The 18,128-nt window shown below is 33.0% G+C and overlaps 1 protein-coding gene across 6 annotated transcripts in view; it reads left to right on the top strand.

Annotated features, from left to right (window-relative positions):
* GOLGA4 (golgin A4) overlaps nucleotides 1-18,128 on the top strand; it is a 97,475-nt gene that overhangs the window by 37,838 nt on the left and 41,509 nt on the right. For 5 of the 6 annotated variants that reach the window (XM_081283840.1, XM_081283843.1, XM_081283839.1 and 2 more), the window contains 5 exons: nucleotides 3,355-3,453; nucleotides 3,807-3,939; nucleotides 5,496-5,683; nucleotides 5,981-6,064; nucleotides 8,085-8,232. In XM_081283840.1, the coding sequence (XP_081139966.1) occupies nucleotides 3,355-3,453; nucleotides 3,807-3,939; nucleotides 5,496-5,683; nucleotides 5,981-6,064; nucleotides 8,085-8,232 (652 nt within the window). The remainder of the gene's footprint in view (nucleotides 1-3,354; nucleotides 3,454-3,806; nucleotides 3,940-5,495; nucleotides 5,684-5,980; nucleotides 6,065-8,084; nucleotides 8,233-18,128) is intronic. The other variant, XM_081283842.1, reaches the window with a different exon arrangement.

Below are 18,128 nucleotides of genomic sequence, written 5' to 3'. Positions count from 1 at the left end.
CACATGCATGTAATTAGTTATGGGAGTAACTAACCAGCTCAGCCTGTGAGACCACAGATCAGCTCTTCGTAGGGGCTAGATTGAGCTCCTTTATGTCTTACTGCAGGCCACATGTACCCACCTGCTATGGGAGTGGGCAAGACCACTCCTGGTTTCACCCACTGTCTCAAATCAGCCTGCTGTGCTTTGCAGTGAGTACTTATTGCTTTTTTCCAGTTCTTTGGTTCTTAAGTCCATCTGATAGCTTATTGCTTCCTTCTAATTTATCCTATATAAATCCCAATAGCATGCATATTTCACTGCTGTTGGTTCTTTCTCCCCACCCATTTGTATTGTGGCCATTCATGGGAAATATTTTGTCGCCTATTTTTGTTGTGAATGTTCTTCATGGGTTTGTACTTTTTGTTACTTTATTACCCATCCCAGGGTTTTTGAGAAGTTTGAAACAGATGGCTTTATGGCAAATCAGAGTAATTTTAGAATTTATGTATTGTAGGGCTTGGGATGTAGTTCCGAGGTAGTATGCTTGCCTAGCATGTGCAAGACTGTGGGATAGATTCCTAGTACTAGAAAAAAAATATGTATTTTAAGTGTATAATTTGTGGAATTTATCAGTTCAAGTAGTATAGTGTATGTTGAAAGTATAAATAAGTTTGAAAAGGATCAAGTAGATTAGCAAATCTGCAAATAACAATTGAGAAATGCTGGTGTATTTGTGAAAGGAGGCAAAAAAGAAAAACATGGGAGTATTATTTTCTTTAAATGATCAGTATCATCAACACTAGCTACACTGTTCCACAGAATATCTTTTTTGGGTACCAGGGACTGAACTCAGGGGCACTTGACCACTGAGTCACACCCTCAGCCCTATTTTATATTTTATTTATATTTTATTTAGAAACAGGGTCTTACTGAGTTGTTTAGCACCTTGCTTTTGCTGAGGCTGGATTTGAAGTTGCCGTCCTCCTGTCTCAGACTCCTGAGCTGCTGGGATTACAGGCATGAGCCACCTCGCCCAGCACAGAATATCTTTTGTTGTTATTAATGATAGTTCATTGTCTGAGTTAACCATCAGTACTAATCATGTAGATATTTCTTATATTACATTATTAATATTTTATCCTTATTTATAGTATGTTTGATTATCAGTAAGATTGATATCTAATCTGTTTCAACCATTTTTATATATATCCAAGTTCCTGATGCTTTTGTGAATGATACAAAAGAGATTATGTGATTTATCACAGTCTCTCAACAATTCTTTAAAATGTTCTAAAGAGGACTTTGAAAACCAGGGTAATTTTTTTGTTTTGTTTTGTTGACAAGAACAAGCATTGACCTTGTGATATGAATAATTACAGTTATCCTTTCTTAATGAAAATCTGTATGGTTTGTTTGGGTTAATTAATACCTTAGAAAAATTAATACACACTTTTGAAGTGTTAGAAAAGGAGCAAATCTTTAATTTGTAGTCTTCCCAGGGCTTCATAGTTCTAGTTCGACTTGGAAGATAGCTAGTGCTCAGAATAGCATGCATGAAGATTGGGGGCATGTGGAAGGATGCTGGGGGAGGTGGGAGAATAACAACTAGAGCATTCTCTCTTTTTTCTCATCCCTCCTGCTTAATATTACTAGAAAGTGCTTTTATAAGCTAAAAACATCTTTGTTTTTACTAGAGAGGCAAATAATATGACACTTTTGCCTACAAAATTTTTCTATTAAGCTAATGTTTTTTAGTTTAATATATTCTGGGGCTGGGGTTGTGGCTCAGAGGTAGAGCGCTTGCCTAGCGTGCTGCGTGAGGCGCTGGGTTCAATCCTCAGCACCACATAAATGTAAAATAAAGATATTGTGTCCACCTTAAAAAAAAAACTAAAAAATAAATATTTAAATATATTTTTCTTCTCATCTTGCATTTTGGAACTAAATAAAGGGTGTTAACAATAGATATATTTCTATTTTGGTTAGAAAATTTAAATGTTCAGGTTTTATACTGATAGTAATGTGCAGCAGACATGTTTGAAGTTCAGAGAGAGTACATTACAGTACATCAGCTTTTGAGGGTGTTCTATATGGAGACACAAGAATACTTTTTTTTCTCCCTGTTGCACTCATTCCCCACTAAAGAGTCTCACTAAGAAAGCTGTCCTCAAGAAAGTACAGCTGAATGGAGAATGGACTTTATTAACAGATGGGAAAGCATAGATGTAATATTCTTTACTACTGACTCTTAGGAATTTGGGACCTTACAGTTGCAGGGGAATGTAGAGGACACTTAATGTGCCTCAGTGGTTTGAAAATTAATAAGTTTGAAACAGTACAAGGAGTTGTTTATAAGCCCTTGAAATACTGTTTGAAAAGAAATTATTCTAGCAAATCTCTAAGGGATGGATTAAATTATAGGAAGGCTTGGAATAGTGAATCTCTCTAGAAGGCTGTTGGTGGAAATTAATCACAGCTAATTGGGCTGTGGTTATAGTTGTGGAAAAAGACCCTAAAAGTTGTAGAGAAAATGATAAAAATAATTTAATCTCATGCAGGGATCAGTAAAGATAAGTAAAACATGATTTTTAGTATTTTGCTCAGGAAATTAGTGAAGTGGGAATCCTAGAATAATAAAGGGGTTTGGGCAGACTGTTTAGTGTATTCTAGGTGTTTTCCCCTAGCATTCTAAGGGAGTTAAGTGTAAGGGAGAAGCATAGAGCACACAGGACAGAGCCTAGAGGGAGGAGTAAAATCAATAGAGGACAAAGAAAAATGTGGCCAGGAACTCAGAGTCAAGGAAAGTGGGTACGTTTGTTGAGATGGTATTTATTGTGGTTGGTATAACAGGGAAATAACTCAGATCATTGGATTCCATTAGAAAGGTTTATTGATGATCCAAAGAAACCAGCATTTTAAGCAATTTTAGAAACTACAAGTTTACTGTTTTATAGATAAGAAACGTTTTTGAATATTTGATGCTTTCATGTTTTCGAAGGAGGGAGACAGTTGGCTTTTTGTTTGGTATATTGTAATTTAGTATTATATTAAGTGAATATGAGATAATATAAAGCAGTATGGTGTCTTGAAGTAAAGTTTTAAGTCCTCCTTCCATTATTAACAATTTAACAATCATTATAGCTCCAGAAAGTATACACTTTCTTCTTGAATCTTTGTGTTATTTAAGAAACAAAATTATTTGTTGCTGTAAATATTTTAAATAATGTTAATGTCTTAGATTCTGATTATTCTCTAATTACTGTTGCTGCTACCTTATATTAAGAGGTATGCAAATCTTGATTGATCATGTTTTTAAACTTTAAAAAGTGTGTTTTATACTGAAAACTGCTTGTGAAATCTTTTGTGTTTTAGGAGCTCCAAATGGATCAGCAAGCCAAAAAACATCTCCAAGAGGAGTTTGATGCATCTTTAGAGGAGAAAGATCAGTATATCAGTGTTCTCCAAACTCAGGTAAAAAAGAGAAAAAAACGTGGAATTTTTTTCAATGAAAAAATACAAAGGTTAGATGGGATATCTAAAGAGTTCCAAATTTTACAAAAAGCTTATTTTAAAAATTTTTGGGCTTTCCTTAATTAATTAGAAGGCTGATTTTGGTCTTTATTATGTCTTTTGACTAATGATAATATCACTGCACTAATGATAATATCAATAGCACATGTTAAAATCAATTGCACTGTGAGTGAACTTTTTATTTAATTTTTCCCCTACTATAATAAAAGAATATTGTTTACTATATCCACTGTGTGCTTTAAAGAAAGTTCTGCTGCCATAGTATTTTCCCCCTAATGAAGTACTTCTTTTAGGTTTCTCTCCTGAAACAACGATTACGAAATGGCCCAATGAATATTGATGTATCGAAACCACTCCCTCAAGTGGAACCACAGGCAGAAGTCCTCACTAAAGAAGAGAACACAGAGGGTGATATAGAACCAGTAGGTAAGCTTCATCTTATCCAAAGCCTAATTTAAGAATTAAAGGAGATTGTTAAAGGCTTTTAGAACATGAACAGATAGACATGGATTGAGATAAATATAAAATGCCCTTGATCATAACATTTCCACCAACAAGCAAGGATTATTATTATTTTTTGGTTCTTTGTTGTCTCACTTTTATAGGAAAATAAGACTTGTTTTAAGACTTGAAATTTGCATAGTCTGAAAGTAGCACCATAATTTTGTTGTAATTAAAATTTGTTGTGTTAACACTGTTTTATTGATAGCAGTAGCTAGATTTCATATGAACAAGTAAGTTCTCAGTTTTAATAAATATGCTATTTGTAATTATTTGGATATTTTAGTTTGTTTTAGTTTTTTAAAATTTTTTTTTTTTAGTTGTAGATTTTAATTGTAGATGGACACAATACCTTTATTTATTTATTTTTATGTGGTGCTGAAAATTGAACCCAGTGCCTCACCCGTGCGTGACAAACACTGTATCACTGAGCTCCAGCTCCAGCCATGTTTTAGTTTTAAAAATAATATTGCCTATATAGTTTTATATTTAAAGATGGTGATATTTGCCCTGTTTTTTTTTTAACTAGAAAAGAAGAAACAGTTAAATTTTATCTTAAAATTTAGTTATTACCCTCCCTATTTTTTGAGTCTTTAAGGTACATGTTCAGTAAAATCCCCACTTTTTATTTTTTAATATTTTCTCTCAAAGAGACTTATGGCCCAACAAAAGTAAATTGTTGGCCAGGCATGGTGGCGCACGCCTCTAATCCCAGTGGCTCAGGAGGCTGAGGTAGCCAGCCTCAGCAAGAGTGAGGCACTAAGCAACTCAATGAGACCTTGTCTCTAAATAAAATGTAAAATAGGGCTGGGGATGTGGCTCAATGGTCGAGGGCCCTTGAGTTCAATCCTTGGTACTCCACCCCACACACCCCCCTGCCAAAAAAAAGAAAGAAAGAAAGAAAGAAAGGAAAAAGAATTCCTCTCAGGAAGAGATTAAAAGGTTGTTGGAAAGAATTTTTTTATTAATTCATTTGGGATGGGAGCTAAGACATGGGGTAATTTTGTATGACAACAACAATAAAAAGATTATCAAGCTGTCTTTTAAGGAGGATGGATTCAGTTATTGTTAGTGAACTATTGCGCCAGTCCAGGATGGGATTGAACCACAAAATAGGTGAATGCACTACTTAGTATCTACAGATAAATATCAAACAAATAGTAACTAAGAGTAGAGGTTTGGATGGGCGCCACCTTATTAGCAGACCAGTGCTGTCTCCTCTCTTCTTGATCACACTCAAGAGTATAGCAGAGTTTTGGTATAAGAATATAGTCCTGGGAGTTGGGGGGGTAGCTCAGTGATAAGAGTGCATATTTATCATGCGTGAGGCTCTGGGTTCAATTCCCAGCACCAAAAAAAAAAAAAAAAAAAAAAAAAAAACCAAACATAAAAAAATGAACTCCTGTGTATTAACAGACTAACTCCCAGAGTTTCTTTATATTCCTTACTGAGTGCCTCTGCTTATGCTGCTTTATTGTTAGTGGGAGATGAAGCTTCTGCTAAAACACTGGAAATGCTTCAGCAAAGAGTTAAGAGGCAAGAGAATCTACTTCAGCGTTGTAAAGAAACAATTCAGTCACATAAGGAACAATGTACACTGTTAACCAGTGAAAAAGAAGCACTGCAAGAACAACTAGATGAAAGACTTCAAGAACTAGAAAAGATGAAGGTAAAAGAGCAAATGAGTTTTATTGTATTTAATTCTGTAGAGCTATATCTACATGCTTCAGCATGGCCTGCAGCTTCTCTGGAAAATCTTCTTCCATCCTCCACAAATAGGATGGAGAGGGTGTTTTAGTTTGGGCACCCAAGTGCCCTGGACTTGATTGCATTTAGCATACTTATAATACTTCCTATGTATTTTTCTCCTATGTAATATGTATTTCTAGATTACATAAGATGTTTAGAGTTCTCATATGAGGAGAAACTTTGTTAGAGATAAAAATGAATTTTTAACATTTTTTAGGAGCTTCACATGGCTGAGAAGACTAAACTTATCACTCAGTTGCGTGACGCAAAGAACTTAATTGAACAGCTTGAACAAGATAAGGTAAAAACAACAAAATTTATGATACTAAAACTTATCAGGAGGGTCCCAGAATTTACTTTGGAAAGCAGCTGGAAGCATTCATATTTCTGCTTTCTAAATTATTACAACTGCTTCCTTGAAAAATCTTCTTAATTTGTAGATTTATATAACTATTAGCATTAGTTTTATATCATGGGAAGCCAATTTTCTCCATGTTTTCTTGATCTTAGTCAGCATTTTAGTTTATAAATTTGAATAATGGTTGCAAAGGAAGTCTGTACTTCTGGTACACATCTACTTTTCAGAGAAAAGTTAAATTAGGTCATTCTAAATGTGAATGGTTTCAGTATGTTCCTTCAAATATTATGAAAGCAGACTAATCTCTCAAACAAGTTGCCTGAAAAGCAAAGTAATAATTTAAATATTAACATAAAGAATTTCTACACATGGATTTTAGGATGTGAGATTGGAGGACAGAGGGATGAATCTTACCTTGGTAGTTTGGAGTTGGAGTGTCAGAGGTAGCTGCATAGCAGGGATGGCTGAAAACTGTTTTGAATGAACAGTTTTGATGTGTGTTTCAGCCCTAAGTTTTTGGATCCTTTTCAAAAGCAGCTCTCAGTTCATTCCATATCATCCATCATTTTTTTTAATATGCTAGTTTATAGCTATAGTATTTTAACATGTCTTTAAAACAAAGTCTTTTTTATAAAAACATAACCATATTATCATAATTAATCTAACAATTTAATAAAATTCCTAAAATGTGATCTATCTATTTAGTTTCAGATTTTCCTTATTATCTGATAATATTCTTTTTCCTTTTATGAATCAGGATCCAGATGAAGTTGTTTGATTGTACTTGGTTGATACAATCTTTCTTTTTTCTTTTTCTTTTTCTTTTCTTTTTTCTTTTCTTTTTTTTTTTTTTTTTGATACCAGGATTGAACCCAGGAGTGCTTAAATTCTGAACCAGATCCCCAGCCCATTTTATTTTTTGTTTTGAGACAGGGTTTCACTAAGTTGCTAAAGGTTTTGCTGTTGATAAAACTTTAAAGACTTACTTTTAATCTTTAGGTTTGATTTTCCTCTCTGTTTTCTTTTTACATTATGATTTGGTTTTTGAAGAAACTGAAGGCTCATAATTTTGTTTTGAAACTTCTTCTTAACAATTCTCTTCCACTTACCTGGTTTTTATCTGTCCTTTAATAGTAGCTATCTTGAAGAATCATATTCTAACAAAGGGGTCAGCAAACCCTGCAAGTAAGGTAGTAATCCTCTTAAGACCCTAAAATAGCTGCACAAAAGTCTGAACATCTTTTCAAAAGACAAATTGAGCTACCCCATTTTTTGTTAGTCCCAAATGACTGATTTAATATATAATAATTTGGTTATCTCCCCCTTCCCCCCTTCCCCACAGCAAAGTCCATTTCTAGTATAGATTATTCACAGAGAGGGAACAGAAGCAACTAGCAAATTGGAAGAATGAGGGTACCTTACTGATAGCTGTAAGGAGTTGTGGTGGAACCAGAGACAGTCTAAGAAGAGAAAAACCAGATAGATCTGAATTGCCATCTTGCTCCATCCAGTGGGGCAGCAGGCATCTCACACTCTCAACGGTCTCTGGGATAATCTGTGTATAATAGTACAGATCAATAATTGTACTTTTATTATGATTCTGAACCAAGTTCAAAGGCTGTATTTTCTTCCTTATAAACTGTTTTTTAAGACAGGGAAAATTATAAGACATTTATAGAAAGGTTATAAAATAAATTTTTAACTAAAAACATATTTTAATGGTTAAAAGATTAAATTTATCATTAAAATAGTAAAATAATTTTTATATAAAAAAGTCCTGATATTATGCCAGTAAACTGAGGCATAGAGCAGAACACAGAGTTCAGAGTATGAAATACTGAAATAATTCTGATGCTATATTTAGTAAGAAATATTTTTTTGCCTTTAAAATTAAGTTTGAACTGTGCTATTGATGATGCAGTTTTGTTTGTGCAAATGCTTTAGAGTTTTCACTTCTGTTTAGGGTATGGTAATAGCAGAGACTAAACGTCAGATGCATGAAACCCTGGAACTGAAAGAAGAAGAAATTGCTCAACTCCGTAGCCGCATCAAACAGATGACTACTCAGGGAGAGGAATTACGGGAACAGAAGGAAAAGTCTGAAAGAGCTGGTAAGAACTCAGAGGTTACCTTTTAGGTTTGCACTCAAAAGTCATTTAAAGTGCTTGATGAGTGTTTTTAAAAGTTGAATATTGGTAAAAATACTTACTGTAGAGACTTTTTATAAAATAGAAAACTGCTCATTACCAAAAGCAGATGTCAGTAAACTGTGGCCTATGGGCCACATCCAGCCCATGATTTATGTCCAGCCCTTAAGCTAAAAGTGACTTTTACTTTACTTTTATTTTTTTTGACACAATATATTTCTTTTATTTATTTATTCATTTATATGGTGCTGAGGTTCAAACTCAGTGCCTCATGTGTGCTAGGCAAACACTCTACCATTGAGCTACAACTCCAGCCCCTGATGTTTACTTTTATAAATGGTTGGGAAAAGAATGAAATTCTATAGAGACTAAATATGGCCTTTAAAACAAGATATTAATATATTGCTTTATAGAAAATTTTGCTTCACCACTGCCTTATAGTATCAAAATTCAGGTTAAAAATTTAGAAATTTTAAATTTTCAAGTAGACACAGCATAGTACTTATTAAATAACTGCTACTTTATATATGCTTTAGAGTAAACAGAAAGTAAAAGACATAATTTGTTTTTAAAAGGAATAATGAACGATTTAGTGTTATATATAGAATTATGTTTTGATGTAATAAATGATAGTCTGAAAAAAATAAAGATCAGCATAATACTCACTGAGGTCCAGTATCCAGTAATACTAGGAAAGGAGACCTGTTAGAAAGAGAAGAGAGCAGGATGAACTGTGTCTTCATGTCAGGAAGAATGTATATTTTGAGTTGGACCTCAAATAAATTATGAATAGAATGGACCTAAACAGAGAGTTGGAGACAGCAGACATTTCGCTTGCTACAAGATCATAAACAGACACAATAATCATAGTGGGCGTGTGAATCCACTCTAAAACATTTTTGCCAAAATGGGAAATGAAGTTGGATTGTGAAGGACTTGACTATTGGAGTCTTAAAGACGAGAAGCTGCATTTAGACTTTGGCATACAAGGCAATAGGAAATCAGTAATAGAAAAGCAAAATGTGATGGAAGCTAGAGTTTTATGTATAAAAGATGAAATGGGAAGTCAAACTTGGAAGTAATAGCAGACATCCAGGTTTGAAGGATAAAACTTTAGCTATCTTGACTGGGATGATGGTTTTGGAAAGGACAGGAAAAGTAGTAGAGTGTAGAATTTGACATCTGGTCAACTTGGAGGAGCCAAAGAAAAGTAGGATTCTATGATGACCTCAGAGTTTTAAGCTTAGGAGACTGGATACTGTGGAGTTAGAATAGGAAATATAAATGGCAAAGTTGAGGATTAGAGTCAGATGATGAGTTTATGTAGGTAATTTGAGTCAATCCTGAGATTTCCAAATGAAATTGATATGTAACATTTTGGAAATAAGAAATCTGAACATCTTTCAGGAGTCATTAGCCTAAGGTTGAAGCCTCTGGTTAAATCTGTAGGAAAGACTTTTTACTCCAGAAGAGTGAGTTTTATAATAATACTAAGAGTAGTGGCAGTAGGAGCTATTTTAGTTCTACTTGCTGCAGCTTATGTGGCCATTATTAATACTGTGGACCAGAGGTTATTTTAGCAAGGCTGTGCTATCAGTGCTTTTCCTTGTATTTACTTGTAATAAGTTCTTATAATTCTAGAAAATATTCCTAGTATTATCCTCATTTACAAATAAGAAAGCACAAGAACCTATAGGTTAAGTAACATGTCTACATTCATACACAATGGTTAAACCAGGCATTGTAGCTCAGAGTCTGTGCTTTTTATAGAGGTTTTGAGTTTGCAGAGAGAGATGAGAAAAAAGTTACCTCAAGAAGTCATAGGAATTGTGAATAGCTGTGTTTTCTGGCTGAATTTAAGAGATGTTTCAGGAAGTAGGGGAGATAGAATAGTAGGGGAGATAGTTTTAAAAGGCTTTTGAATTTGGTGAGGATTTGATTCTCAGGATGCAGTTTTGAGAAATGACTTTTTAAAATTAATTAATTTACTTATTTTAATTAGGTTTATATGGCAGCAGAATGCATTTTGACTCATTGTACACAATTGCAGCACAACTTTTCATTTCTATGTATATGATGTAGTGTCGCACCATATGTGCAATCATACATGGATCTAGGATAATGATGTCTGTGATTTTTGAAACCTTATTGTAAGTAAGGTGTTAGAGGGGAATGGGTCTGGCTAAGAGAAATAGTTGGCTGACTATTCATAAATATCCATCTCCTTGCATTTGTTTTATGGATAAAGTGGTTGGGGAATTTAGTTAATGAATTTGTTCACATTAAATCTATGAATATTTCCTTTTGAAAAGAGGTAATAGACATCTTCTTTCAGGACACAGTCTCTGAAGCCTCATGGGACATTGTGAAACATGTTTATTTTCTGCAAACAGAAAACCCAGCACATAGTCTCAGCTTTTCTTTAAAGCCTTCCCATTTTTATGACTGCTTTTTGTTGACTATTGTAACCAGTCAAAGGAAATAATGTTGGTCAGGGAATTCAATTTTCTTTTTAAATTGGGGTATACTTTATAAGGAGGTAGGAAATGAAGAATAACTATAATATTTAAAAAGTTACATAAAATATACAGTTTATCCACATGAGGATAAAATTGTTTTAGATAATATTTCAATCAAATCTTTAATTATACAACCTTTGTTCCTTCTCTGAAACACAGATGTATTTTGTCTTTAAATGTGATTTTCATAAATATATATGTGTATGTGTACATGTGTATACACACACACACACACCAACCACACACACACACACTTTTTTTCCCCTCTTAGTGCTGGGTTTGAATCTAGGGCCTCGTGTGTGCTAAGCATATACTCTACTGCTGAGTTACAACCCCAAGCCTCAAAACTAAAAACTAAAAAATTTTCATTAATATTTGCTAGCTTGTAAGTTGAGAAACTTTTATGTTTTGTCAAAATAGCAAAAATAAGTATTAAAAGATTTTAATTTTCATTATTGTTGTTATTTTTTTATGTGTGTGTGGTACTGGGGATCAAACTCAGGGCCTTGCACTTGAGTGCCTTACCACTGAGCTACATCTCCAGCCAAGATTTAAATTATTTAATACATACATTTACTTTGGAAAGTCTCTAAATAACACAGTTATAAATGTTTTGATAGATACTTTTAACACATATACTTGTAATCATAATTATAGAGGGCTATGAAAGTCGTAATGGACTCGTTCCACATTTTTAAATCTATTCTGAAAACTAGTTTTGCACATAAGCTGCATTTCTTAGATAAACAGAACTTTCCAAATAGAAAATGGTTCTCCGTTCAAATACAAAGTGTACATGCTATGAAAGAAAAATTTCAGTTATGTACTTAACATAAGAAAAAAGTCCATGTAAAGGAAGTAGAGTTTCTATACTCTGTGAATATCATCTGGCTTTTGGAGCATGCATTTGCTTTGATTAGATATTTTTCTTTTTCTGAGTAAAATCTCTTGGGATTTAAAGTTTAGAAGCTAAACACTAAGAGTTGGCCATGTAAAGGGAACATTAACATGATTCGCTGTTGTTAGGATTTTATAACTAGCTGTGTCTAAGTTAAACAAATTTTTGTTATCAAAGAAAACAAATCCTTCTAATGCATTTTCAACTGTAAAAAAATGTAGTTCTGATATTTTTAATAGTTCTTGATATGTGGATATTAATAGATAACTCTTGAGTTGCTTATTCTGGATGTCAAAATTCACTAAAGAACATTCCCTGCTACTTTACTTGAATCTATGTGCTGTCACATTTTTTTCCTAGATAAACCATGATGCCTCCTCTGTGTTATAGAATGCAGGAAATCTGAATGTCTCTGATTTTACAAAGAATAATTTTTGCATGAATTATTCACAAATGACACGAATCTGGACTTCCACATGTTCTATCAACCTCTAGTACTTAAGTGGTATACTTTTTAGTAGAAATGTTAGGAATATTTTCAAGAATATGGTAGTATAGTACTTGATAAAATGAAAAACATATCTGTTACAAACACCTTACAACTGTTCATTTTATTACTTTTTAGGTGTTAATTAAGAACAGATGATCATCTCTTTTAGTAACGAGATTTTAAACTTGGAGAAATCTGATGATTTAGCTTTAATGTATAATGCTGTTTTAGGTGCAAGGAAATATTTCCATTCATCTTGAAAATTATATCTTCATGCAGTGCTAATGTAGAATGTTAATGCTATTAAATGTCACAGTGCATTTTGGCTGTTCTGTGAGTGTGGTGTTTATGTGTTGACCAACATGGGAGGTAGGGATAGTTGACTAATTATTAATGCAGTTATCTTTCCAAAAGTTTGGAAAATAGGGAATATGAAAGCCCACCACTGTTTTGGCACACACCTCATGTAGTCCTTTAACCAGTACATATTTTAATGTTATTATAATAATATAATTTATATGTTCTTTATGCCACCATGTACCATTATGTTAGGAATACTTAAGGTATTAACACATTTTAATGGCTGTGTCAAAGAGTAGCACACCATTTACTTGGTAACCATGTTTTTATTGATCCATGCCTAAATTGTTTTGTATTTTTGCTTTTATGAATAATACAATAATGCTGTGATATAGCTTATTCTAGGTTTTAAAATTTCTTCTTAGGATAAGTCTTACCCCTAGAATTTTAGTCTGTTTTCTTAGTTACCTTCAAGCACTTTAAACAGCCATTACAAAAAGGAATCAACATCACAGTGTTAAATTTAAAAAGTTCTTGTCTACAATTAGGCAAAATGAATAAAATATTCTGCTTGAATTAGGAAAGTCTAAAATATGTTAACTTTCATAAGTCTTGTTTCCTTTCATGTAAATTGTCTTTGTGAAGTTGTGTTTTATATGCATTGAAAAACTTGGACTAACTCATTCTTTGCTTTTTTTTTATTGTCATGTTGTGTTTGTGCAGGAAATAAGCTTTCCATCATTTGTATAGTCTAGGCTTGACATATCGGAGACATTCAATTGAACATATTTATTTCAAGTTTGAAGCAGACCCATTAAAAGTTTATATATTTAAATAATGTGTAAGATTTATGCATTTTATATGACAAACTAAAATTATGTGTATTTAAGTACTTTGTTTCTGATAATTTATGTGACATAGTTTTCTTGGAGTCTTAAGTCTCACAAAACATCTTATTTTTGTGTATCCACACATGCCAATAAGTGAATCATGGTGCCTTTCCCAAGCCTTGTATGAACAGGACTGGGGTAAGGGCTGTTTTTTTCCCCCCCTTTTCTTTTCCTCCTTATCATGGGTATTTAGAATAAGCTTTAAAAAAAAAATTCCATGTGTCTCAGGCAAAAAAAAAAAAAAAAGGTATGAATTAGATTTTAAGTGTGCCATGTTAGATAAGTAATATATACATATTTTGGCACTAAATGATTATTTGATGGAAAAATTTATTATTTTCAATGCATTTTAAATGCATTTATGTCCTGGGCAACACCACGATTAGTGTAAAACATCAGCAACTGGAAGAACACAGTTCTCTGGGAGTGTTGGATCTTATCTCCAATTTAATTAAATTTATTTAGCTTTATTTTAGTTCAATTTTTTTTAACATTTGCTTAATGTTTTTAAGGTATTTGATAAATTTCTATCTAAGGAATACATGAAAATTTGGATAGATCTGCAGCTTTTAAAAAATATTTTGAGGGGCTGGGGATGTGGCTCAAGCGGTAGCGCGCTCGCCTGGCATGCGTGCGGCCCGGGTTCGATCCTCAGCACCACATACCAACAAAGATGTTGTGTCCGCCGAGAACTGAAAAATAAATATTAAAAATTCTCTTCTCTCTCTCTCTCTCTCTCTCTCTCTCTCTCCTCTCTCACTCTCTCTTTAAAAAAAATATTTTGAGTTGTAGATGGACACAATAACTTTATTTATTTTTTAAATGTGATGCTAAGGATCGAACCCAATGCCTCGTACATACTTGGCAAGTGCTCTACCACTGAGCCATACATCTGCAACTTTTTTGAAGGTCAAAGCATAATGAATAGAATGAATCTTGTTATATATTTTGAAAATTGACCTCAAAAAGTAGATTTTCATTGCAAATGTGGTGCTTATTAAATTTATAAAGCCCCCAATTATATATAAGTATTGTGTTGTCTGGGTTATGCTACTGGGTGGTAGTATTTATTTTTATTTATATAGACTGTAGCACAGTAGTTTTCAAACTATTTTATTTTAGAGACCATTTTACGTTTTTAAAACTTATTATAATACCAGAGAGCTATACCAAAGAGCTATATATATGTGGGCTTTATATATTGATATTTTTTGTATTACTAATTAAAGTAAAAATCTAAAAAGTCTAATCCATTTAAAAATAGGAGCTATAGGGGCTGGGGTTGTGGCTCAGCCGTATGGCGCTTGTTTAGCATGTGTGAAGCACTGGATTCGATTCTCAGCATCACATAAATAAATAAAGCTCCATTGACACTAAAAAATATTTAAAGAAGCAGTTATAAACCTATTACATGTTAGCATAAATATTTTTATAAAATATACCTATATTTTCCAAGATAAAATATAGTATGAAGAAGGACCTTGTTTTGCATTTTTATATATTGCTTTGTTTGGTTTAATAGAACACAGCTGGATTTTCATGTATGTTTCTACATTCAACCTACATTACTTTGGTTGAAGCATATGGAGAAAATCTACTCTACACAGATATGTTTTTGGAAAAAGGAGGACCTCATAGATCCTCTAAAAGGTTCCCAGGGCCTTAGGATCTTTGGAACATGCACTGAGAACTGCTACTCTAGTTTTTTTTTTAAACTCACAAAAGAGGCTTGATGAGTGGGTGGGAATTCTAATAAAATTCTTTTTTTTCCTTTTTCTTTTAATTTGCATTTTATTTATTTATGGTAATGCCTGTGTTTTTTAAAGCCTAATGCCACATGCTTTTAGCAGGGGTTTTTGTTTGCTTGTTTTTTTTTTTTTTTTTTTTTTTTTGCTAGGATAAAGGTACTGGGTTATTTTTTATGTCATTAGACATAAAATCAGCAGTTAATCTAGAGATTGGCAGCCTTTCCACACTACTCATCTTTGTTTATTTCCTGCAATAGAAGTTGAAGTGGGTCCTATTAGCCATATTGTAGGGTATACTCTAGGTCAGAGCATCAAAACAATAATGCTATGTGGAACCACAAAATTCTGTCATTTGTTATTATGATTGATTAGGATGCTCAGGATGAAAAGTAGAAAAGGTGGTAGAGTGGCAAAAACGATGCTACATTCTTTCTAGCTTTATCTAAGAATTTCTTCTTTTAATTCCCTTCCTCCTTCACTAGTTCAGCTACCTTTTTGGGAAATATTTTCTGTGTGTACGTAAACCTAACCTGGTGAATAGTAAATATCCAGTTCATATTCCATGAATGAATTGTTAGATTATTGAGCTGTAAATTGCCAACTTCTTGTTTAAATTTAAAGTGAGCATTCGTCCATTTTTATAATTCCCAAGGATTTGAGTGAACCCCACCTGAAGTGAAAATGGGGAGTTAGCAATAAAAGTCCTCCCCTGCATTTTATTTAACTGATAGAGGACCATAATTAACATTGGTTAAGTTTTTGTCTAGAAGTATTTTCCAACTTTTTGTTGTTGTTGTTTAAATAAAAATTGCCTGAGATACATTGAATTTTGCTTTGGAAGAACACAGTGTGTTCTTGCAACATTCCGCAGCAGTTTGTGCTTAGCCTTCCTGTCTGTTCAGTATGTGTCTTGCCCATAGTTTTCCCTGCTCACTCTTGCATGTTGGCTGACTCGTCAGCTGCAGTTGATGCATGCCTTCTTTTTTTGTTGGTAATTGAAAGGTGAATTCTGTAGACATTCAGAACATATTTCTTTGGTACTTATATTACAGTCCTAGCATATTTTCACTTTGGAAAGAGTAGCAGTTCACTTGTAGAGTGTTACAGGCTGTAGATTCTACTTTGTGTCTGGTGGTTGCAGGATGAGAAGGTGAGATACTTCTGCTGGTTAATAAGTGAACTTTCTCAGTTATCCTCCTCAGACATTGAAATGGGATTCACTGATGGAGGCTGACTTTCTGTGTGGAAGTAGTTTCATTTGTGATGCAGCGTAGAATCCATAATGGGTTTGAAATATGTTTTATATATGAGGATATATGTAACATGCTTTAATTTGGGGGGGCCTTACTTGCTATTTCCTTAAATCACGATAAAGCTAGAAACCAGTAAGTTGTTTGTTTTTTTTTTTTTTTTTTTTGTCAGAGGAATAACATGTTGCATTTAGCTGAGAATTGGAAGCCTACCATCAAGTCTTATTTTAAATTTATTTATCATCTGAGGGAAAATTTGGAGGTACCAGAAATTCATTTGAATAAGGATATTGAGTTAAAGATTTCAGAGGTTTCTTTCTAGGTGGGAAATTATTTGGTTCTCTGACATAACATACAGAAAGTTAAATTTAGATGATAAAAACTGTGAAGTGAAATTTGTTCTCCTTTAACCATTATATAGTAGATAATAAGGTGACTTAGGGAAAGTGTTTTAATGGATTAAACACTAAAATTAGAATATGATATCAGAATATTCCAAGATTTACTGCTTTTGTTTAGAAAACTTATTTAGTAGAAAATTCTATATCTAAATAGGAATTTATGGCATGGACTTTTTGTTTGAAAGGTGAGAATATCACATTTAGTTTTTTGGATTGATTGATTGATTGATTGATTGATTGATTTTTGTGGTGATAAGGATTAACCCAAGCCCCGCTAGGCAAGTGTTCTAGCACTGAGCCACATTGCCAGGCCATTTAGTTTTATGCTGTATTTGATTCTGAAATTAAAACAGAAAATTTACTTGTTATTCACTATATAAAGTTTTGTTTTATTTTGCTTAATTGACCAAAGTTTTTTATTTATACTTTGGAAGGTAATCAAAACTATCTTAAAATTCTCCTGAGTCTGATTTAAGGTGTTTCTGTGATGTACTTAGAAAGCTAAGATACAGTTTGACTTATTGAATGAAAATGTACTGATGACATCTTACCATTACAAAATATTTGTCATTACTTTTCCAAGTTTTTTTTGTTATTCCAAAAGTCATCAGCACAAACTGAGCAATAAGTACTCTTGTTACAGAATCTTTCTCATAATCATTTATTTGACTTGTCTGATTTTTTTTTTTAAAAATATATAGAGAGAATTTTTTAATATTTATTTTTTAGTTTTCGGTGGACACAACATCTTTATTTTTTTATTTTTATTTTTATGTGGTGCTGAGGATCGAACCCAGCACCCCGTGCATGCCAGGCAAGTGTGTTATCACTTGAGCCACATTCCCAGCCCCAACTTGACTAATTTTTAAGTGAGGAAACATTTCATGATAGTAGCAGGCAGTCAATTATTTTTGTATAATTGATACTAGAAATTATGGGGCAAACTTAACTATAAAGCAAATATTTTTCTTTAAGTATTTTCCTTTCCAACATTTAATTTATTTCTAAAGATTATGATCATGGTGTTTGCAGGTACATGGCAGTAAATTTAGACTGGGAATCTTGAAAAATGATTTCAGTTAATCTCTTTGAAATTTAGACCTTATATGTATGTAAAATGAATGAATTTGATAGATTTGGCTTTTATATCAAAGATTTATGGTTGTCATAAGAGTTATTTTTGTAAACTGGTGAACACTAAGTTGTGTTTCCAGTTATTATCTCCTTTTTCTGTATCTGATGAAATTTACCATTTAAAAAAATGCTTTGGGATAGATATTTGTCTTTAGGCATGTAGTGTCTTTGCCCAAGCCACTGTTAAGCCAAGCCCTTTTAGTAAAAGGCCTTTTTTCCCCATGAATGCC

The sequence above is a fragment of the Spermophilus citellus genome, assembly GCF_964194105.1.
Source record: "Spermophilus citellus genome assembly, chromosome: 3".
Taxonomy (NCBI): Eukaryota; Metazoa; Chordata; class Mammalia; order Rodentia; family Sciuridae; genus Spermophilus; species Spermophilus citellus.
The sequence above is the reverse complement of the archived record's forward strand: the minus strand, read 5'-3'. Positions and strand labels throughout refer to the sequence as shown.